This window comes from Thalassophryne amazonica, chromosome 18, assembly GCF_902500255.1.
Source record: "Thalassophryne amazonica chromosome 18, fThaAma1.1, whole genome shotgun sequence".
Taxonomy (NCBI): Eukaryota; Metazoa; Chordata; class Actinopteri; order Batrachoidiformes; family Batrachoididae; genus Thalassophryne; species Thalassophryne amazonica.
The window spans coordinates 63,386,757-63,411,133 of NC_047120.1; the positions used below are offsets into that span (position 1 = coordinate 63,386,757).

The 24,377-nt window shown below is 41.4% G+C and overlaps 1 protein-coding gene across 1 annotated transcript in view; it reads right to left on the reverse strand.

The window, feature by feature from the left end:
* The window catches only part of ca10a (carbonic anhydrase Xa), a 496,009-nt gene that overhangs the window by 429,344 nt on the left and 42,288 nt on the right, over positions 1–24,377 (reverse strand). The window contains exon 2 of the mRNA XM_034193590.1: positions 21,081–21,155. Within this exon, the coding sequence (XP_034049481.1) occupies positions 21,081–21,155 (75 nt within the window). The remainder of the gene's footprint in view (positions 1–21,080; positions 21,156–24,377) is intronic.

Consider the following 24,377-nt stretch of genomic DNA (forward strand, 5'->3'; position numbering starts at 1 on the left):
AGAGCTCTGACTCTTTGTCAGCCTGGCTACAGTGCTGAAAAGAAACCTGGGGTTGTTCTTATTTTCTTCAATTAGTGATGAGTAGAAAGATGTCCTAGCTTTACGAAGGGCTTTTTTATAGAGCAACAGACTCTTTTTCCAGGCTAAGTGAAGATCTTCTAAATTAGTGAGACGCCATTTCCTCTCCAACTTACGGGTTATCTGCTTTAAGCTACGAGTTTGTGAGTTATACCACGGAGTCAGACACTTCTGATTTAAAGCTCTCTTTTTCAGAGGAGCTACAGCATCCAAAGTTGTCTTCAATGAGGATGTAAAACTATTGACGAGATACTCTATCTCCCTTACAGAGTTTAGGTAGCTACTCTGCACTGTGTTGGTATATGGCATTAGAGAACATAAAGAAGGAATCATATCCTTAAACCTAGTTACAGCGCTTTCTGAAAGACTTCTAGTGTAATGAAACTTATTCCCCACTGCTGGGTAGTCCATCAGAGTAAATGTAAATGTTATTAAGAAATGATCAGACAGAAGGGAGTTATCAGGGAATACTGTTAAGTCTTCTATTTCCATACCATAAGTCAGAACAAGATCTAAGATATGATTAAAGTGGTGGGTGGACTCATTTACTTTTTGAGCAAAGCCAATAGAGTCTAATAATAGATTAAATGCAGTGTTGAGGCTGTCATTCTCAGCATCTGTGTGGATGTTAAAATCGCCCACTATAATTATCTTATCTGAGCTAAGCACTAAGTCAGACAAAAGGTCTGAAAATTCACAGAGAAACTCACAGTAACGACCAGGTGGACGATAGATAATAACAAATAAAACTGGTTTTTGGGACTTCCAATTTGGATGGACAAGACTAAGAGACAAGCTTTCAAATGAATTAAAGCTCTGTCTGGGTTTTGGATTAATTAATAAGCTGGAATGGAAGATTGCTGCTAATCCTCCACCCCGGCCCGTGCTACGAGCATTCTGACAGTTAGTGTGACTCGGGGGTGTTGACTCATTTAAACTAACATATTCATCCTGCTGTAACCAGGTTTCTGTTAGGCAGAATAAATCAATATGTTGATCAATTATTATATCATTTACCAACAGGGACTTAGAAGAGAGAGACCTAATGTTTAATAGACCACATTTAACTGTTTTAGTCTGTGGTGCAGTTGAAGGTGCTATATTATTTTTTCTTTTTGAATTTTTATGCTTAAATAGATTTTTGCTGGTTATTGGTAGTCTGGGAGCAGGCACCGTCTCTACGGGGATGGGGTAATGAGGGGATGGCAGGGGGAGAGAAGCTGCAGAGAGGTGTGTAAGACTACAACTCTGCTTCCTGGTCCCAACCCTGGATAGTCACGGTTTGGAGGATTTAAGAAAATTGGCCAGATTTCTAGAAATGAGAGCTGCTCCATCCAAAGTGGGATGGCTGCCGTCTCTCCTAACAAGACCAGGTTTTCCCCCAGAAGCTTTGCCAATTATCTATGAAGCCCACCTCATTTTTTGGACACCACTCAGACAGCCAGCAATTCAAGGAGAACATGCGGCTAAACATGTCACTCCCGGTCTGATTGGGGAGGGGCCCAGAGAAAACTACAGAGTCCGACATTGTTTTTGCAAAGTTACACACCGATTCAATGTTAATTTTAGTGACCTCCGATTGGCGTAACCGGGTGTCATTACTGCCGACGTGAATTACAATCTTACCAAATTTACGCTTAGCCTTAGCCAGCAGTTTCAAATTTCCTTCAATGTCGCCTGCTCTGGCCCCCGGAAGACAATTGACTATGGTTGCTGGTGTCGCTAACTTCACATTTCTCAAAACAGAGTCGCCAATAACCAGAGTTTGATCCTCGGCGGGTGTGTCGTCGAGTGGGGAAAAACGGTTAGAGATGTGAACGGGTTGGTGGTGTACACGGGGCTTCTGTTTAGGGCTACGCTTCCTCCTCACAGTCACCCAGTCGGCCTGCTTTCCCGGCTGCTCGGGATCTGCCAGGGGGGAACTAACGGCGGCTAAGCTACCTTGGTCCGCACCGACTACAGGGGCCTGGCTAGCTGTAGAATTTTCCACAGTGCGGAGCCGAGTCTCCAATTCACCCAGCCTGGCCTCCAAAGCTACGAATAAGCTACACTTATTACAAGTACCATTCCTGCTAAAGGAGGCCGAGCAATAACTAAACATTTCACACCCAGAGCAGAAAAGTGCGGGAGAGACAGGAGAAACCACCATTCTAAACCGGCTAAGAGCTAGTAGCTGCGCTAAGCTAACGGATTCCTAAAAACACACAAAGTGAATAATGTGTAAATAATTTAGAGGTGATTCAGCAGAGGGAGTGCTTTAGTTAAGGCACGTGAAGATTACACTGTGAAACAAATCGTTATCTAGTTATCTAGTTATCTAGATCAATCTAACTGCGCAGATTAAACAGCTAACAGATACAGAAAAACACCGCTGTGCTCCGGAACAGGAAGTGATACAATACCACAGTGAGAGCCAACCACCAGTAGAGGCAAGCCGTCAAATGCAACATTTAATTACATTTCACGTTTACCTCGCATTTGATGGTTTGTTCAGTTAATGCAATGTTTGTGTTCAATAAGTAAATAATGCGCTGATTGAATCCACGTTGCTTCCTTTTGTATGCAGCGGTAGCACTGAGTTTCAAAAATAAATGCAACTTAAGACTCCAAGGGTGTGTGTGTGTCTTGTTTTTTCCTCTTCATGTGTATTTCCTGGCAGTAAATGTAATTGTTAAAATTATGTCCATCAACATTATGAACATATTTTAACCCCTTAACGCCTGAATTTATATAGCTGTATATAAAAAAATGATTTGTGTGTTTTGCCTTTAAGTAGATGGTAAATAATGTTGAGATTATTAATTACACTTTTGCACAAAAAATAAATAGTAATTTTGGTATTTTGGTAATAATTTATGTTATAATGTTATAATAATAATGGTATGTTGCAAATTTGCAACAATAGGCATACTGGTCAATTTGGTATGTTGCATATTTGAGTCAAATATTGTAGCATATATGCGACAATAGGTGTTAAGGGGTTAATGCCGGGTGGAAATGGGATGGTTGCCAATGCAGCTGATCTCAGTTTGACTGTTTTCATCAGTGTCACCTTTGTTCATTTGCTTTTTAAAATTTAAAAGTTTCCAGAAAATCATATTTAATTCCAGATTGGCTTCAACATCATATTTGTCCATGCAGCTTACTGTCCATGGTACTTTGACCATGATACTTTATTACATTGTGAGGGTGTCGGAAGATCAATTTCCTGTCTGACTGACCGCCGTTGATGTTTTTGTGTTTCATGCACCCTGCAGAATGTCTGCTCGTGCGTTTGATGCGCACCTCTTCCTTCCCTGCCTCCGTAAGCAAAACAGGAGGATGCAGTTTTATCTTTGCATCTCCCCAAGGACGGCGCCACCCGACCGACGACTTAATTCTTCCACAAATCCACCACGACTCAAAGACGCTTCATCAACACACAGTCGCTCCGTAGTGTTGTTTTATTTATCTGCCGGCGGCTGCACATTTGTTTACTGTTAAAAATGTCAAACCAAAGTCCCCAAAACATTATAAATCGAAAATGTAATATTTTTGGGGTGTTTTTCCCATATTACTAAGCAGCTGATGTATGAAGGACTGGAGGTGTGTTGTAAAACACACCATGGCATCAGTAACCTGTCTGTAGAATTATGTTTGTTTCCCCCTGGGGCACATCTTAGAACTTTAACAAAACAATTTCGGAAGGTATTATCAATCAAAAGCTTGAGTGCAGGCGTCAGATACTTACTGCAGCTCACTGTGAACATCTGCAGTATTACATTGTCTCATACTGATGCTGTGTACTTTGGAATAAAAAGTTTTTGTTCCGATATTCACACAACTAAGTCAGCCAACTAATGTGTGTTTTTTTTTTTAACTTATATAAGTGCAACAGCAGGGTGCACAGTAATTTAGCAAAAATAAAAAAAAAAAAAACCTTTTACAAGGCTTTTCCAAAGTACAAATTGCAAGGCACACAGGATTTTTGGTTCTTAATGTATAATAATCATTTGACTCTGACTGCGACTCAATCAAACAGCATTATGTGACCAAGCTACCACAGAGTGAATGTATTATCGTGTAATGACTCCATTGAAAAGATTTTCATGGTAACAGTTTATGACGTTGTGAACTGCGCATGTACAGCGGGTAAAATAAGAATTGAACACGTCACCATTTTTCTCAGTGAATATATTTCTAAAGATGCTGTTGACAATGAAATTTTCACCAGATGCCGGTAACAACCCAAGTAATCCATCATGCAAAGAAACCAAAACAAATAAGTACAGAAATTAAGTTATGTGTAATAAAATGGAATGACACAGGGAAAAAAAAATATATGAATACGCTTACTGAAATGTATTTTATACTTTGTAAAAAAAAAACCCTTGTTGGTAATGAAGCTTCAAGACGCCTCCTGTATGGAGAAACAAGTCACCTGCATTGCTCAGGTGTGATTTTTGGTCCATTCTTCCACACAAACAGTCTTGAAATCTTGAAGGTTCCTTGGACCTCTTCTATGAACTCTTTAGTTCTTTCCATGATTAGCTGGACCATTCTAGCAGCTTTATTTTCATTCTCTGAAACCAGTTGAGAGTTTCCTTGGCAGTGTGTTTGGGATCACTGGCTTGCTGAAATGGCCACGCTTGTCTCATTTTCATTATCCTGGATAGATTTTTAATCAAGAATGTCTCGGTATATTTTTCCATTCATCTTTCCTTTAATGATACAAAGCTTGCCAGTGCCGGATGCTGAAAAACAGCCCCACACCATGATGTTCCCACCTCCAAACTTTACTGTTGGTGTGGTATTTCTGGGGTGATGTGCAGTGACATTTATGTTCTGTATTACGGCATCCAAAGAGCTCAGTTTTGGTCTCAGCTGATCAAACTGTCTTCTCCCAGTATTTCACAGGCTTGTCTAAATGTTGTGCTGTTTCAAAATACTTTTTCTTCAGCAACAGAGTCTTGTGTGGTGAGCTTGCAGACAGGCCATGGCGGTTGAATGTATTACTTACTGTTTTCTTGGAAACAATTGTTCCTGCTAATTCCAGGTCTTTCTGAAGCTCTCCACAAGTGTTTCTCAGCTCTTGGACAACTCTTCTGATAATTATTTTCAGTCCTCTGTCAGAAATCTTGCAAAGAGCACCAGGTCATGGCCAGTTTATGGTGAAATGATGTTCTTTCCATTTTTAAATTATGGCCCCAACAGTGCTCACTGGAATGTTCCTTCTGTAACCAATGCCATCATTGCATTTTGCAACAATAAGGATGAAAATATCTTGAGAGAACTCTTTGCTTTTACCAATCATGAGTGTTTGTGGTAATGAGACACTTTTATAGGCCATCAGATGGGACTGAACTAGCTGATATTAATTTGCACTAACAAGGGGCAGGATTGCTTTTTTAATTACTGATAGATTTCAGTTGCTTTCTTGGCTTTCCATACCTTTTTGCACCTCCCTTTCTTCAGGTGTTCAATACTTTTTCCCTGTGTCATTCCACATTATTACACATAATTTATGGACATCTATGTATTAATTTCTTTCCATATGTGGATTGGATTGTTACCAACATTTGGTGAAAATTTAATGTCAATAGCATTTTTAGAAATATATTTACTGAGAAAAATGGTGACATATTTAATAATTTTTTCACCCGCTGTAACTGGACTATTCAAAATAAATATATTTTTAATTATTTATATTGGCAATAGTCTGTATATACATACTGGAAAAGCTCATGTGATATCACCCATAGGTTTTCTATGGAGACTAGGAACAGCCAATATGAAGCTCATGTCCGGGTGACAGCAACAACTGTGTTGATTCAGGATGAACACATTGATGCATAAAGGGGTGGAGCGTGGGTGGCTCGGTGTGTGACAAAAAACACACCCCTATCTCCAAGTCTTAACCAGCTAACAGGCTTACCTCAGTTCAGGTGATTAGTAAATCATATTTGGGGGGACTGTGCGGTGGTTCTCATAATGATTTGCTTTGGTGTGGACATTAAAAGTTAGGAGCCACTTATTTTCTTATTAATTGTGCATTAACATTGCTTAACGGATCAGGCTACTGATAGCTGATACAAATGCTAATGCTGTTAGCATACAGCATTAAATACCACAAGAATTTTCACTCAGTGCAAATATTGCAGCATTGACATCTTAGACGACCCGTTTGGACATTTCACAACACAACAACCCATATTATTGAAGGGGTTTATCATAAAATGCTCCAAACAACAGACACGTGTCTGTTGTTTGGAGAGTCTAGGCTCACCCTGCTCAGCGTGCTGTTCTCATTGGAGCATCATCTCTGCAATTTTGGCATTGTGGGATAGCTGGCGCACAGATTGAGCTCGCTGGTGTCAGAGACCGAATGGTCCGCCCCTAAAAATCGGTCCGCCTTTTGCATCTGCGCATGCGTCATTTTGGACCACAGCAGCACATCTGAGAAGGAGTCTCTTCACCCAAAGCAATCAAATGGATTAATGGGATTATTAACCATCAGGTGATAAAGGTAAAACCTCTTAAATCATTCTAAAGTCAGTTTTAAGCAGAAACAAGGTTATTTTAAGCAGAAACGAGGCAAAAATCCATGATGTTTTGAAATGCCTGATGTGTAGTGAACGCATCAGCTAGCAGCTCATTTAGACACGGCGCTCTGATCACTTCCTCCATCTTTTCTGATGAAATAATGCTGAATTTATGTGGAAATGATTGTTGTACAAAAGCTTCAGATATCTGACACTGAGATAGATGATGACTGGAGTGCAGTTCGAAGCAGAAACAAGGTCATAATCTGTGAACCGCATCAACGGGGGACTGATTTTTAGGGAGACCGTTCGGTCTGCGACACCTGACCCAGTTTCTGGTTGTTTGCAAAATGGTGCTGAATTTGCCGACATGAGAAGATGCTGCTGGATGAGTGTGAGTATTGACTTAGGATCATTTAACAAAAACACCAGATACACAAGTTCTTGTGCCAAACATCACAATTATCTGGGAACTACTTTTTGTGCAGGAATTCATCAAGCATGCTGGCCGTGGGCATATACTAACATAGAATATACAAAAACTGTATAGAAGTTTGGCCAAAATGACAACGTCCGCTTTCCGCTTGCCATAAGCTAAGCTAGTGGCGCTCGTGAAAGTGTGAGTTAGGCTGTCTGTCATGCTGCTGTGGAGGCTGTACTGTTAGCAGTCGGAGGAAGAAGGAATAAATGTACCCGTAGGCAAGGGCACAATTTAGAGCTAGAAATTGGGGGGGGACAAAGTGCGAGGCCCGCAGGGCCGAAGCCCATAGGCCGGGGGTCTGGGGGTTGCTTTAGGCCCCCAGAAGCCAACGGTTTCTAGATAAGCTCAGATGCATTCTGAGCATCCAGAACAGTAATTTTAATGTTTTGAGAAGACCATAAAGTGGACACCATTTGACTTATGCAATTTGAAACTGTACTCAACAAAAATATAAACGCAACACTTTTGGTTTTGCTCCCATTTTGTATGAGATGAACTCAAAGATCTAAAACTTTTTCCACATACGCAATATCACCATTTCCCTCAAATATTGTTCACAAACCAGTCTAAATCTGTGATAGTGAGCACTTCTCCTTTGCTGAGATAATCCATCCCACCTCACAGGTGTGCCATATCAAGATGCTGATTGGACACCATGATTAGTGCACAGGTGTGCCTTAGACTGCCCACAATAAAAGGCCACTCTGAAAGGTGCAGTTTTGTTTTATTGGGGGGGATACCAGTCAGTAACTGGTGTGACCACCATTTGCCTCATGCAGTGCAACACATCTCCTTCGCATCATCCGTGAAGAGAACACCTCTCCAACGTGCCAAACGCCAGTGAATGTGAGCATTTGCCCACTCAAGTCGGTTACGACGATGAACTGGAGTCAGGTCGAGACCCCGATGAGGACGACAAGCATGCAGATGAGCTTCCCTGAGACGGTTTCTGACAGTTTGTGCAGAAATTCTTTGGTTATGCAAACCCATTGTTTCAGCAGCTGTCCGAGTGGCTGGTCTCAGACAATCTTGGAGGTGAACATGCTGGATGTGGAGGTCCTGGGCTGGTGTGGTTACACGTGGTCTGCGGTTGTGAGGCTGGTTGGATGTACTGCCAAATTCTCTGAAACGCCTTTGGAGACGGCTTATGGTAGAGAAATGAACATTCAATACACGAGCAACAGCTCTGGTTGACATTCCTGCTGTCAGCATGCCAATTGCACGCTCCCTCAAATCTTGCGACATCCGTGGCATTGTGCTGTGTGATAAAACTGCACCTTTCAGAGTGGCCTTTTAATGTGGGCAGTCTAAGGCACACCTGTGCACTAATCATGGTGTCTAATCAGCATCTTGATATGGCACACCTGTGAGGTGGGATGGATTATCTCAGCAAAGGAGAAGTGCTCACTATCACAGATTTAGACTGGTTTGTGAACAATATTTGAGGGAAATGGTGATATTGTGTATGTGGAAAAAGTTTTAGATCTTTGAGTTCATCTCATACAAAATGGGAGCAAAACCAAAAGTGTTGCGTTTATATTTTTGTTGAGTATACTTTATTCTGAGATTAGCCAGCATTGATTTTATTAACATCCTGGTGTAAATAAGGTATCACCACATGTGTAGAACTCAAAAGGAATGATATGTTGAGTTTTCATTAAAAAACAACTGCAATGTGGTAAAATGTATTCATAAATATGAAAGAACAGGCTCTTAATAATTATTAACTATCGCATACTGTATTTTTTCTCAAGATTTGTTTTTGCATAAGTTTGACAAAACAACAGATCATAAGTTTAGGATAAATTACTTATCATGAATTTAATTTTCGAAGTGGCACTAATGACGACACTCATACTGAACATAATTTCGCTTGCATAGACTGATTTTGGAGATCAAGCAGTAATTAGAGATGGGCTTTCTGAGGTCCCAGATAGCTTTTCTGAATTCCTTTTCTAACTTTCAGAATTGAGTAAATTAGTATATGGTCCATTGATACTTATGTGTAGACACTAGTCCCTAGAGGCAACTATTTTTGGTTTCAAATCTGGGCAAATGCAGTCCCAGAAAATTCAGAATGTGACAAACAAGAAACAGGTGTTGTAAACAAGTCAATGCTGCTAAAAATACGAACTTGCAGAAACAAAGATACTATTCTGACATGGTTTTGCAAACAAGACTGGCATAGCATGTTTCAAGTACACACATATATGTCAGAAGGTGGGGGGGGGACATACCATATTCTGTCCCCCCTGGTTGAAAAGGTGGGGGGGACATGTCCCCCCATCCCCCACCAAATTGCGCCTATGCCCGTATGAGGCATTCATGGACAGATGCACAGACAGTGATTCCGATATACAAATATTTGAATTTTGTATAAACCATGATGAGTCTCGCTGAGGTCTGCACTCCAAGCGATGTTCCACTTATGTTTCTGCGATTCTCACATCAGAAATTCAAATCATTTAATACAGTTACACCAAAGCGTTGGTATAGAAACGGCTCCACAGCGTGTTGCCTGCTGTATTTTAGGTAAAGCAGTCAGACATGTCTTCTCTCACTGTGGAGGTCCAGAGACGGTTAATTGTAAAAGCTGCTCTGAGATGTTAAACACTCCTCATCCACAGACAGACGAGCGTATCAGATAAAACAAACGGGGCGGAGTAATCATGCTTTATTTTTTCTCAGCAATCTTCTTTGTCCTACACGAGGCTCAGATGGCAATAAATTACTTGACTTATATCACAGCTTGTAATCCCCTCCGTGCACAATATCAGTATCAATCCAAATCCCGTTTCCCAAAGAGGTCTGTGGTGTTTTGTAAAACAGGATATCGCCTGATCTTTCTGGGTATTGTCTGGAGGAGATTTTAGCATTTGTGGAACAAAAACAGCATTTCATGGCGAATGCATTTAATGTGGAATCACACCTCGTCTGCCAAATGCTAACCAGGGCATCTTGCTAAATCTGACGAGGAGGGATTTTCTATCAACATAACGCCTGGTGCCAAACAAACCAAGTCATCATGTTGCTTCTGCAGATTCCAGAGCTGCAGATTCTCATCTCAGAAATAACGTGGTGATTTGACAAACAGATCAGCTTTACAAGAAGCTGCACGTTGACGGCATGTAGCGTGACGCTGCTCGATTTTCAGCGATGTGTTCATATGTTTGTGTACAGTGGAAATAAAGAAAAACAGGATGGGGGCTCAATTATTGTACAAAAATAAAGAAATACATTTTTCAAGTCGATGTCTTGTTAAGTCGAAATCTTGTGCAGGTTTTGAAAAATTGCAGACAATAAACCTGGAACTCAGGCAGCGAGCAAACCACAGAAGATAGGAAGTGCTCCAAAATAAAAGCCAAAAACTGGAACTCACATCAAACAGTGAGCAGCCCCAAAAAAGAAAAAAGTATCAAGCTGATATAAACAATACACAACATCCAACATGACGGCGTCAATCATATTAGCCAAACACACTACATGATGTCATTTTCTGAAACTTGGCCCTGGCAAAGTATAAACTTTTCTTGCCAACAGTTCAGTGTTGATTTCAACATCTGGGTTTTTTGATGATTGATTGATACTGGCCCTTACAAAGAACAAAACTGATATATTTCTCAGTTTGGATCTATTGAAAGTCAGGCTGAAAACCAGGCCCGGACCCCCAAAGACACAGCCCACAAGGGACTCCATCTTCTGAGAGACTCCGAACATGGATGACAATTGGTTTTTATACAAAACAATGTAGGCGGTACAGCGGGTGGGTTTTAGTCTCACAATCCTAATCTTACTGGCTCCCCATAGAAAGAGGGGAGCCCCCCGCCTTTATCTGAAATTTGTGCATGCATAATGGAAGTGTTGAGACTTTAAAGCAGGTTCTAGGCACTTTTAAACAAAAACAAATACTTGATAACTAACATAAATTAATAGAATAAGGAATTAGCACAGATATTATCTAACAATCATGCAGCTGGTCTGCTCTGTGTCAGACTGATCTCGTCAGGTCTCAGAAGCTAAGCAGAGCAGGATCTGGTTAGCACTTGGATGGGAGACCTCTTTGGAACACCAGTGGCTGTGTGTGTTTCTCCGGGTAAAACTGGAGTTGTATCAGGAAGGGCATCCAGCGTAAAACCTGTGCCAATTACCACTGCGGATCTGGCTGTATCCGCTGTGGCAACCCTGAACAAAAACCGGGAGCAGCCGAATGAACAACAACAACATTATCTAACAATCGTATATGCACCAATTTTGAGGAGGTGCAAATGATAGAATTACATTGGACACACAAGACGTTCACATTCAGTCTTTGTCATCAAAATTCTGTGAATTAGTGTCGAGTGGCCAAGTGTATGTTTCATCTGGTTCTGGTGTGAACATTTTGGACCATTTGGTGTCGTAATGAGGCCCCTTGTAGGTGTTGGCCAGTGTCACAAAAACGTCCAATTTGGCTGTCTTTCAATAGATCGCAGCGAGGGAGCTGCTCTGCTACGTAAGACACCTTGACCCAGAATCAGGTCGTCTGCAAGTGATTTAGCACCAGGTTCTCCACAAACATGAGTTGCGTGGGAGAAGAGGGGCGGCCGCATATCCGGCCACGCCCCAGTCCAGTCATGAGCGGCTGTGCTCACCGGGCCCCCCCCCCGGGGGGGAGGCCCAGCTATCAGGGGCCAACCGAAAATCCACGGCACTTCGGTATCGCTTCGTCTAGGCAGGATTCTGACTTAGAGGCATTCTGTCATAATCCCACAGATGGTAGCTTCGCACCATTGGCTCCTCAGCCAATATACAGTATATATATATATATATATATATATATATATATATATATATATATATATATATATATATATCTATATATATATATATAGATATATATATATATATATATATGAAGAGTTCAGATGCAAAACCCACTAAGTGTTTTTTTTTTTTTCAAATGGAGAAAAATGTAGTTGAAAATGGAGATTTAAAGGAAAAACTATTCGGAAATGCACAGACTTTCATCAATAAAATGAAAACAGTTGTTAAAATTCTTTCATATTTTGCACACTGATGGTCCCCTTGACAGCCAAGTACATGTTGGCCTCAACTAAAAATTTATGGTTTTGGAGATACTGGGTTTTGCATCTGAACTCTTCACATAGCCGGCGCCAAGGGGGCGTTTTGGGGGCGAGGTTGATGATGTGAGGGGGTGTTGGATGTTAGAGTTATCAAAAAAATAAAAAAGAAAGAAAAAGAAATACTGGAAAATATAGCAAAATATTAGTTATTCAATTATATCACGTATTTAACAAATAAACCAAATTAATTAACTGAAGTAATTAATTTTAAAACAAACGGATATGGTGTGTGTCTGTGTTCAAGGGATTTGATAGGTTGAGGGTTGCGCTTGTCAGTGCGGCAGAGGGCGGTGCGTTTCCAATGCGTTGTGACATCAGACGTGTCGCTTCGGAAGCGGCAAGGGGGCAGAGATTGCTACGTCTTGAATTTGCGTCACCTGAACCACAAAAAAACCTTTAAAAAAACAGCAGTAGAACGGTTCTCCCATCACCCTGCTGGGAGAAGCTTTTTTCAGCTACTTTTTGGAGTGACACCGACCGAGGGAGGACTGTGGACTTGGTGGGATATCGCTCGAACATCACCTGCTTCTAAATAAAAGGCTCTTTAAACAGCAACTATTTTATTATTTTTTAAAAAGCTGTTTCATTTTATATTTTAACAATAAATGAACGGATCATTAAAAATGTCCACGAATCAAAGTCAAAAGACATTTGCACAGGTAGAAGCTCTCCACTTATTGTGCTCAAATTCATATTTTTGTTGGGAAAGTGTAAGTACACGGACCCACAACAGGGGGCGCAAATGAACGGACAATAGAATTGGTCAAATAACAACACTTTACTGTTGCAAACGTGCACAACAAACACAACAGATTCCACAATAGATCAAAGGTCAAATTACAAGGTGTCGTGTGGGCAGGCTCGAAGATAGGAGACGCCTGTCCAAAGCAGAACCGGAACCACACGATTTCCTCCGCCACCAGACCCCGGGAATACTGGAGCCGCCAAGTCCCGAACTCCCAGGTGGCCACTGCCTCCGCGTGTCGGACCTGGTACTGCTGGCGAGGAACAAAAACACAATTAAACGTGGGTGCGTCTGCACCCAGCAATCTGCACGGCAGGGAAGCTACCTCCACCTCTCGTTGGAGAAAAAAGTCTGTTATCACTCACAAAAATCACAACAAAAAGGCTTTCTATCAAGCAGTCAGGCTGAGGATATTACCTTTCAGGTAGAACGATATCTCGGCAAAGAGGTGGAGATGACGTCTTGCTGATATACCGATGCAGATCAGATGAGTGGTGACAGCTGTCACAGGTGATGAGTGTCAGCTGTCACCCCGGCTGCTCCTGTGAGGCGGCAGCGCCCTCTGGTGCCTGGAGCCCGCACTCCAGGCAGGGTGCCCTCTGGTGGTGGTGGGCCAGCAGTACCTCCTCTTCAGCAGCCCACACAACAATTTTAGAAATGACTCTGTCCTGATAACATTAAAGGCAATTACATATTTTGACGAAATTACAAGTTTAAATGACTATAAAAAAAAATTCATCATGAGGTTTATGTCACAGAAATCCTACTTTACAATCACACTGCAGTCATTGTTAAATTATTTCCTTTTACATTTATAATAAACATTTGTATTTATTTAGTGTTTGTTTTTCTGCTTGAAATGAGATATAAATAATCTACCATACTTAAAAAATGTACAAGTTTCCATGTTATTTTATTTGTCTAAAAATGTCTGAGGTTCCTTATGTTAAACAAGAAATTATCTCATCTGAAATAACAGGTGGTTTTAATTTACAGATGAAAGGTTTCTAAAGAACCAATTATTGATTTATTTAGCTATTTTAATTACAAGTGTTCTAAATTTTTTTAACAGTAATCAGAAATTTTGAGGTAACAAACAACAACAAAAAAACATTTCCAATGATTTTTCTTCAGAAAACTGCTCTCTAAATGAGCAGTCCTGTCACACGTTAATGTTTTGTACAGATCAGTGGTTTCTGCCATGAGTCTTCCGTGTTTTGGCCCGACGCATCATTCCTATTGGACAACACGAAGGTACGTCACAGCTCAGAGTGTCGAAAGTTGGCGCACCTCATCTCGAAAGAACACCGGCTCTGTGGAATGCAGGAGATCACTTGACCGAGGGTCTATACGTTCAAATAATAATTCAAAAAATACTGTCATCACTCTTTACTCTTTACTCAGTCAGTCTCTTACAACGGTGTAGCCTAAATACACAAGCTTTCCAGGAGCGCACCCTCAGAGGCATGTCTCCTCTGGTGCGCACTATTTTTTTTGGGGGGGGGGGGGCGACCCCGCCCCCTGTGATAAACTCATCGCCCCCGTTATTTTCTGGCACTGGGACTGACTCTTCATGTATATATATATATATATATATACACACACACAGACACACACACACACACACACAAATGAAATGTAGCTAATTAAACTGGGTAATTGGCCCTCTGCCGTGTATTTGCACTTTAAGCATCCAGATGGCAGTTTGGATTTCAAGCGAACAAACGATCAAGAAAAGTTTTCCATGCCGTCCGAGTGGCAGCGTCTCAGTGATTGACAGCAGTGGTTATTTCTGCACCGTCTTCACGGGGCCGGTGTGGGCCATCACATTTTTCAATTTCAAACATTTTCGAACTCCACTGCTCTTTAAGAAAATCCTCCACCCAACCTTCAACTCCATTTATCCTCCGCTCTCCTCCTCTTAACCTCCTCCCTGCAGCCGTCGCCGCTTTCATCTCGGCGCTCAGTCCGACTCCGACTTGACTGGTCTCTCCTCTTCATCTCGTCACCTCTCATCTCCCATCTACCTTTACCTCCTCCTCTCATCTCATTTCTTTCATCTGTCTCCTCACCTCTGTCAATTCTTCTCCTCTCACTGTCCTTCATCGCATCTTCTCCCTTTTTCCTTTCACCTCCTCATTTCCTCGTTCACCTCCTTTTCCCTACCCACCTCTCGTTCAGTTCTCCTGCTCCTCCTCCTCTTTTCTTCTGCTGCCCTCCAATTTACCATCTTTGATCTGTTCCTCCTCTTCTGCTCCTCCCTCTATTTTCTCCTCTCTTTCTGGACCTCAATTTCTTCACCAGCTTTTCCATTTTCGTTTTCCTCTTTCCTTCTCTTTCTTCCTCCTCTCTGATCCTACCCTTTTAATTTAATTTGGGTTCATTCTCTTCTGTTCCTTTCATTTCTTCATTCAGTTTCTTCTTGCGTTACATTTCATGTTTCCTTCAGGGAACACTCCTCTTTCCTTCTCCTATTTCTCATATGTCTTTTTTTTATCATCATCATTCCTTTTGTTGTATTTTTTGATTATTCCCATCACCTCCTTCCTCCTTTTCTTTCCCTCTCTCCTGTCCTTCTCTCTACCTTTATCCTTTTTGTTCTCTTTCTTTTACTACATCATTTCTTTTTTCCATTTTGATTTTGCCTCATTACCCTTTCGTGTCCACTTTCGTTTTCCAATCTCCACCTCTCCTCTTGACATTTTCCTTCCTCCTTTAAACTCATATCCATGTCTTCTATGTATTTTTGTTCATTTCTGCCATTCTTCTCATCTTTCCTTTCTTTTTCCTCATGTCCTTGTTCTTTTTTCTTCTGTCATTCATTTTTCTCATTCTGATTTTTCTTCTCATTTTACACTTTTCTCAATTTCCTCCTCTTTCCTTTCCGTTCTTCATTTTCTTCTTCCTCTGTCATCACTTTTTGTCCTTATTTACCTACCTTTCAACTTCTGTTTGTCCCTCTTCTTCCTCCTAGTCAGTGGAGGCTGAATAAAGAGCAGGTTATGAGGTTACAAGAGCTGTCCTGTCTGAACACCGTCCATCACCCCGACACCGTGCATGTGTGTGTGTCTGTGTGTGTGTGTGTGTGTATTCCCATATATGTTTGTTTTCCCATATATGTTTGTTTCAAACTGCTGCTGCACAAAATAAATAAATAAATCAATAAAGAGACCAGCAGTGATGTGTGGGCAGAGACGTGAGTGCACGAGAAGAAGCTGGATGTGTGAAATAAACTACCACAAAGACGTGGGAAAAGATGATGAAAAAGAAGAAAAACACCAGCATTAAAGCTTTTCCACAGAAAATCTGCTGGATTACACAAATAGATAAGATTTAAAGGTTTTTAATGTCACTCAGTATAAAATCTGAATGTATAATATAAACTTGGCACAGCATCACCCATATGACAATAATTGTGTCACGCCACAACAGCCAATTATGTCATCACGCTCCAGCTCCGCCCAATAAAAAGTGCATTGCATTTCCAAACTCCACCCTCATTCATTTTTAGACAAATCACCTCCACATGAATCAGTTGAGATGCTCCGACAAAAATAAATAAATAACTAAAAATCTGCACCCAACCCACAAGTGAGCTTTCACATAATGGGCGGAGCTAACTGTTCTGTGACATCACATTTCACTGGACTCAATTTTGCAGTTACCGCCATAATTCAGGCACAGACACAAAATAAGAGATTGTGAAGAATCTCTTCAGATTCTCCACCTCGAGCAGATAAACCCCAAGTGTTTGACATTCCATCTGTGACAGCTGAACTCCAAAGACGAGAGGACTGCCACCGGAATCACTGTGCACCAAAGCGGAAAAATGGTGCAGCAGCGTATCAGCGCAGAAAGTAATATTTCATCATGATAGATAGGTCGGAATTTCTGCTGCAACTCCCGTCTCCACCGGGACCAAATCTGTTTAGTTAGATGGTGAAGGTCCATCAGACCGCCTCTGGAGTGGCGCGTCACCCGTCACAAACCATCTCTTCCACTCCAAATCGTCCGTGTCCCCGCCGCCAGCGGCCGCGGTCCTTTAATTGGTTTTCGATCAGCGATTGTCACTTGAAGAAGAGCTCACTTTACCTGCCAGACATATACAAAGTAGCTGCCACTTAGTATCCTCATTGATTCACACGCGGCCGCAGCGTGCAGCAAAAAAAAACAACCAAAAAAAAAAAAATGTTTAAGAGGAATTTTTCAACACACCACGTTTTTTTTTTTTTGGAATGAGGGACTGGAGGCTAAAATTCTATAATTGGTCCTTGATTCTTGTCTCAGTGGGATACAAAAGTAGAGAAGAAAAACTGTTAATCAGCTCACAAGCATGTGAGGAAAAAAAAAACCGGCACTGCAGGAAACAAAAAGTGGCAAACAAATAGAAAACAAGAATTAAATTAAATCCTGGTGGTACTGTTTAAAAAAGACCAGAGCAGAAAAATATGGATTTATTTAAGTTTCTAACACAACTCAACTTTAAGGGAGTATTTTAAAAAGTGTTAGATACTCTGTATAATTATTGGTTAAAGGAGTTTTGCAACAGAATACTGTTGGTCAGTGTATATATTAACAGCAACAAAGCAGATTTTCTTGACCAGTCTGTCAAACAGTCCAAAGGCGTCAGGGTTCGAATGATTTGATGAGTGCCCGCGGTGTGAATCACCTGCTGGAGTTTGTGGCTGCAAAAAAAAGCTTCACCTTTTCTGGAACAAGTCTCAGGCTAGTCCTTTAGACTGTGAAAGTCCAGGCTGAAGTTTCCTGTTTTCTGACCATCTCCAGTCTAGATTTCATGTGTTCATTTTGACAAAGTCTTTCTAGTGTCCACTTTGTGATGAAGCTGTGACTGATGACGCAAAGGGAAAAAAAGTCTCTCCAATTGCATCCACTGAAGCTTATCTCCTTCAGAGTCTTACGGGTGTCTTCCCTCACTATCTCCTCCGTGCACCCTCACTCAGCTCCAACAGATACCCCGCAGAGTGCTTTACTCTGGATATAAATCACCACAACGGCTCTCCATATACAGCTGTCCAATTACTTTTGGATCTTTAAAGCTGAGTGTGTGCACCTCGGGGATCAATAAAGTTTGATAAATTCTGATTTGTAAATCAAGTGGATAAATGACACTAAATCTAATTTATTTTGAAAAAAAAATTAATGGATTATGGATTTTAATTTGCACGAAATGAGTCAAATTATCGTATGCATTACAATGACTAAAGGATTATGGGACTCTCTGTGCGTAGCTGAACCCTTCAGTCATAAATCGAGCAGAAAAGGTTTTAATAAGGATCCCTCAGTGTAACCCTCCTCCTATGTCGAGTCCAGATCCGTTTCATTAATGGCGGGTCGGAGGAAAGACCTGCTGTTCCACAGTCCCTTCACACAGCTCAAAGTGGGACACGAGCAGCAGGCATGCGGCCGCACAGCGAGATGAATTTACCCACAACCCTTTACAAAGTCCTGCTGGCACACGGAACCAATCAGATGGCTGACCCACCAGGACAGATGGTCCCTTTCGACTGAGGAAAAAGGCCCCAAACTCAGAGAAGCAGGAAAAAAAAAAACAAGAAAGTAAGAAAAACTCTCCCATACTGCTGAAGAACGATGAATGAAATTACTGACTGTGAGGATGAACGTTGGAAAGGAAACAAACTGAGGTAAGAAGAATGAAACCATCACAAAATAGTAACGTCATGGTATTTTGCTGTTTTTAAGCTCATAACCACAAAGAAAAGACTTCATTTGGACCACCGTGTTTCACTTGGTTTCTAAAGTCACATCTGCGACGTCCAACAGGCGCGAACTTAAGAAACTGCTCTTCGGTGGATAGTAACTAAGTGTGACAGGTCGTTTCACCATCATCATCATGAAACACGTCACCCAACAACTTTTTTTGAACTTGATTTAAAATTTTTTAAAGTAAAAATTCATGGTTCCCATCTTCCATGACTAACCTACAAGAGAGGTCTGTCCGATATAACATCACTTCATTTAGTCCAGTTTAAGGGTTCTCAGGGTTGTTTTGTTTGGTTTTGTTTGTCTGCCTACACGTCAAATTAACTACAACTTCTCACAAATATCTGGTTCTCGTCTGTGCCCATCCTGGAAACAGAACCCTGTGTGGCAGCCACTGCACAAAACCCAACTACAAAGTGTGAAAGGTTCCTGCTGGTAACCAGGGTTTATATTTAGGACTTTGTCTTGTATTTGACTGTAAATGGAGCCATTCTGTGTTGGAGCAGCTTAGTTGGCTTTGACCTATTTTGGCATGTCTTCACTGGCTTCCTGTCCCAGTGAGATCAGATTTTAAGGATCTGCTACTAGCTTATAAAATTGTTCAGGGACTGGCACCTCTGTACCTAGCTGACCTAATTAAACCCTACGTACCGGCCCGGGCTTTGCATTCTCAGGTGCAGGGCTACTTTGTGTCCCTTGGGTGAATACAAAGTCTGTCGGTCACAGAGCTTTCTCTTATCATGCCCCTGTTCTGTGGAATGATCTCCCTGCGTCAATAAAACAATCAGATTCTGTGGAGACTTCCAAGTCCAGACTTACGACAAATTTATTTTCCCTTTCGTAGGAAACGGAGCGGGCCAGAGCCTCAACTTTATCTAAATTCTGGGTCTTTTAGTGACGCTTAGGGCTAGTGGCCAGCGATCATCTTAGTATTTCTTCTGTTATTCTTGTTGCTTAATGCAGACAAATTACACTGTATTTGTCTTTCTGATGCTTGATTCTACTATTTTTCTTTTCTCTCTGTTTGAGGTATAGCTCCATCCAGAGATGGGTGTGGTATCTGTTCCAGAAACCATCCTGTGCACCGGCAACATTTCCTGTATGTTCGTTTTGTTAATTGTTCTGTAATTTATGTCTGTATCATGGCCCAAGCAGAGGGTCACCCCTTTGAGTCTGGTCTGCTTGAGGTTTCTTCCTCAGAGGGAGATTTTTTCTTACCACTGTTGCTCTGGGGGTTGGTAAGGTTAGACCTTACTTGTGTGAAGCACCTTGAGGCAACCTTGTTGTGATTTGGAGCTATATAAATGAAAATAAATTGAAATTGAATTGAAATTGACCAGAACTGTGTTGAAAATTAAGGAATGAAAACAAAAACATAGAAATGGCTGCTACAAACTTTAAAAAATTATTTGAAGATTTATTTTCTTTGCAGATGCATACTGTTATAAAATCACCCAAATCGTTCCTGTGACAGATAGATGGTTATTTTAGAGATGTGAGAACAGACTGGTTGTCTGTCTGGGTGGTTGCCATCTAGAGCTCAAGGTGGTTCCGAGGTGTCATGGATGCACAACAAACACTTCTCTGATATCGTGCAACCCTGGTTACTAGATGGGTTGCACAGGTATCTTGGTGGCATCACTCACGAGTCTCCTTCTTTTTGAGAGCTGCCAACTTCTCACAGATTTGTCTAAAGGCTGTAAAAGTGATTATTTACTATAAATTCATCAAAGCCGACCAATAACTATGTCGTGTTGTTCTTGTATGTGTTTTATTTCTTTATTTTAAAGTGTCATTTTTTGTTCACCGACTTTCAACATTTTGTCAAAGTTTCAGTTTGTACAAGTTTGGATCATTTGCATTAATTTCTAAATGTTAAAGGGTGCCAATAACTGTGATACGAGTGCGACATGTCTCTTAGATTTAACTTTAAACCCTCAAACCCCCAAAATGTAATGTTAAAATAGTCCCAAGGACCAGTACTTTATTCATATTTTCTTAATTGTTTAACTTGTTTGCAGGCGTTCGGGCCTCAAACGAATTGAAATGCTGTCACAAACACATACGGCCGCCCACAGGCTTCATCAAAAGCACCTCAGCTCATCAGAAAAACACAATCTCGGGAAAATAATTGGCCCGACACGCAGATACACAACAAGGCAGAAAAGGTGGAAGGAACAGCGAGCTGCTGTCAATCAATCAGCAGAAAACATCAAGTAGGGCAACCAGGTCTTGTCAAAATGAGAAAAGAAATCTGAAATTGCCAGCAGCAAGGTGGTCCGATAATATCTTACAGACGTAACAAGCGCCAAGTTCAGAATCAACCATCAAGCACAAAAAGTGGTGAAACTTGTGTGCATCAAAGTGTTGGATATTGAGATGAGACTTACCTGGAACAAAGCTGCCTTGCACCACCTCCTTGTAAGCCCACCATCCTTCGTGAATTTTCGGAGGATTTGGCTGCGCTGTGAGGTGACGAGAAGAAACACAGAATATCAACCACTTAGATCTTCAGGCATTCACACAAGAAAGCAAAAAAAAACAAAAAAAAAACAGACTATGGTGCCACATTCAGAAGCGCTGGAATTTTCCAGACGCCCTGTGAACCTTCTCAGAAAGTGGAACTGAACCACGGAAACGCATCCTGTCATGCGTGTGAGCTGTGAAAGAAAGAACGGGATTAGCGCCAGGCGGTGCACCGTAATTGAGGTGAATACGTGAAGGTCTCTGTACACCTGAGAATTTCTTCAGGATATTACTTTCCACGCTTATATTTTCAGTGCATTCGCCAGGCGTGCAAAGCAACACTTAATCAAGGGCCGAGAGGTCAACCTGCTCGGGTGTGCTTAATGAAAGTTAAACACGCCCTTTGGGCCACTGCACGGGAACCATCTGAATGCCACTGCACATGAAGAACTGCAAAAAGAGACTGAACTTTTTCAACCGTCTCATGTTTGCTGATGATATGGTCATTTTTAGCCTTTGATGAAGGAGTAATGCATTAACTGCATTATAGTGAGCCTTAGAACTTTTCAGCCTACCCTCGCGTATATATACCCGTCACGGTATCTCTGTGCATTCAAAATGCCATCAATAAAATGCACCTGTGTTCTTCGTCCATAACAGATGCCTGCCCATACCATAACCCCACCGCCACCATGGGCCACTCGATCCACAACATTGACATCAGAAAACCGCTCACCCACACGACGCCACACACGCTGTCTGCCATCTGCCCTGCACAGTGTGAACCAGGATTCATCCGTGAAGAGAACACCTCTCCAACGTGCCAAACGCCAGCGAATGTGAGCAGTCGGTTACGACGACGAACTGGAGTCAGGTCAAGACCCCGATGAGGACGACGAGCATGCAGATGAGCTTCCCTGAGACAGTTTCTGACAGTTTGTGCAGAAATTCTTTGGTTATGCAAACCGATTGTTTCAGCAGCTGTTCAAGTGGCTGGTCTCAGACGATCTTGGAGGTGAACATGCTGGATGTGGAGGTCCTGGGCTGGTGTGGTTACACGTGGTCTGCGGTTGTGAGGCTGGTTGGATGTACTGCCAAATTCTCTGAAACGCCTTTGGAGACGGCTTATGGTAGAGAAATGAACATTCAATACACGAGCAACAGCTCTGGTTGACATTCCTGCTGTCAACATGCCAACTGCACGCTCCCTCAAATCTTGCGACATCTGTGGCATTGTGCTGTGTAATAAAACTGCACCTTTCAGAGTGGCCTTTTATTGTGGGCAGTCTAAGGCACACCTGTGTACTAATCATGGTGTCTAATCAGCATCTTGATATGGCACACCTGTGAGGTGGGATGGATTATCTCAGCAAAGGAGAAGTGCTCACTATCACAGATTTAGACTGGTTTGTGAACAATATTTTAGGGAAATGGTGATATTGTGTATGTGGAAAAAGTTTTAGATCTTTGAGTTCATCTCATACAAAATGGGAGCAAAACCAAAAGTGTTGCGTTTATATTTTTGTTGAGTATACACACACACATATATATATATATATATATATATATATATATATATATATATATATATATATATATATATATATATATATATATATATATATATCCCTTTTTTACTTGATTCTTTAAAAGCTGAAAAATGTGTTTTTGTCTTACTCCATTAATTTGACCTCTTCCTTATAAAATAATTCAGAATGGCTTACTCTCACCTGCAGAGTTAAAGTTTTATACACTTAGTGGTCCTCCTTCTTGGAGGTAACAGTTCATGAGCCAAGCAGTTTTTTGGTACCATTTAAGGTGACTAATCCAGCCTCATTATAATCTGTTCTACACAAAAAACGTACAATGTCTAAATGAGAGTCTAAACTATAACTTTATGGAATTGAAGCATTTTTAAATTTTGATCCCTCTTTATCCTTCATTGGCTACAGTTGCCACCTGGAGAAGGTCTTCATACATTTTTGTGTAGGTCATGATATACTGAGGCTGGATTGTAAGGGTTGTTTAGACCCCTTAAGTGATACCAATTTGGTCAAATAAGACATCAGGCTCATGGACAACAGCTGCAGATGAAAGCACTAATCACTAAATTCATCATCAGCTATGAAATTCAGTCCATCATTTGAGGTTTTTCATGAGGAAAAAGGTCAAATTCTGGTTCCATCTTCTCAGTAAAGACTGGCTGGTTTCCTCTGATTTTTTACTGCCTGTAAATTGGATATCTGCGAGCTTTCGATGTGCAGATGTCACCTTGGCCTGCGAGATGCTGAAATGGAAAATATTCAAGTGCTTCCATTTTATAGACTAAATTCTTGTTTTCGACACATTAACTGTGAAAACAATTGAATAACATCCATAAACACAGATTTAAGCTCTTAGTGATTCTGCAGGAAAATACATCGATAAGAAGCGTCTGCCAATCAGAAGAAGCGTTCTGTTGGTTTTTGGGTTATGTAGTAGTGATGAAGCTGCAGGAAGTCCACCACCTAAACTGTCCAATCAACGTGCAACCTGTCTCTTGGCTCATGCCTCTTTTTTTTTTTTTTGACTTGTGAACCTTAAATGTACTTTATTACATAGTGCAGTTACGCACATTTTGACATCACAACAGGAAGGGCTACAGTTCCACTTCATCACCCACGTTTCCATCGAAAATGCTGAGCAGTGAGGAAAACGTGGAGCGGTCACGGAGAACAATATTGTTCAGTGTTGGTGTTCCTGCGCGTCTCAGTGACAGCCTTTGGGACTCGAGCTCCTGTAAGTAATAACATAAAGGAGATTTGGAAGCCTGTGGACTTGATCCTCTTACAAGCTGCTGACAACAATACAGAGAGTTCAATCTCACACGACACATGTTCACTGTAACAGCCAATAAAAACACAACTGTTGTCCACGACGGCAACGACAGACACGACTTAGAGATTCATAAGTCCCGCTATGATTTCACTGTAATTACACGAATCGGAAAGTCACAAGTCAACTGCTCCTCAGATTCTATAAGGATGATCGTGTGGCTGGGAAACAAAGACACCCGCATGATGCAGGCGTCGCTGGACAGAGGCATCTGTTCATGTCGATACCTTTCCAAGTCAATGAAGGTCTCAAACGTTTGGGTCCTGGTGCTTCCTGTCTTACTGTACGGTTCTCAGACCTGGAGACCAACCAGTGACTGAACGTGATACCTAATTTCTTTGGATGAT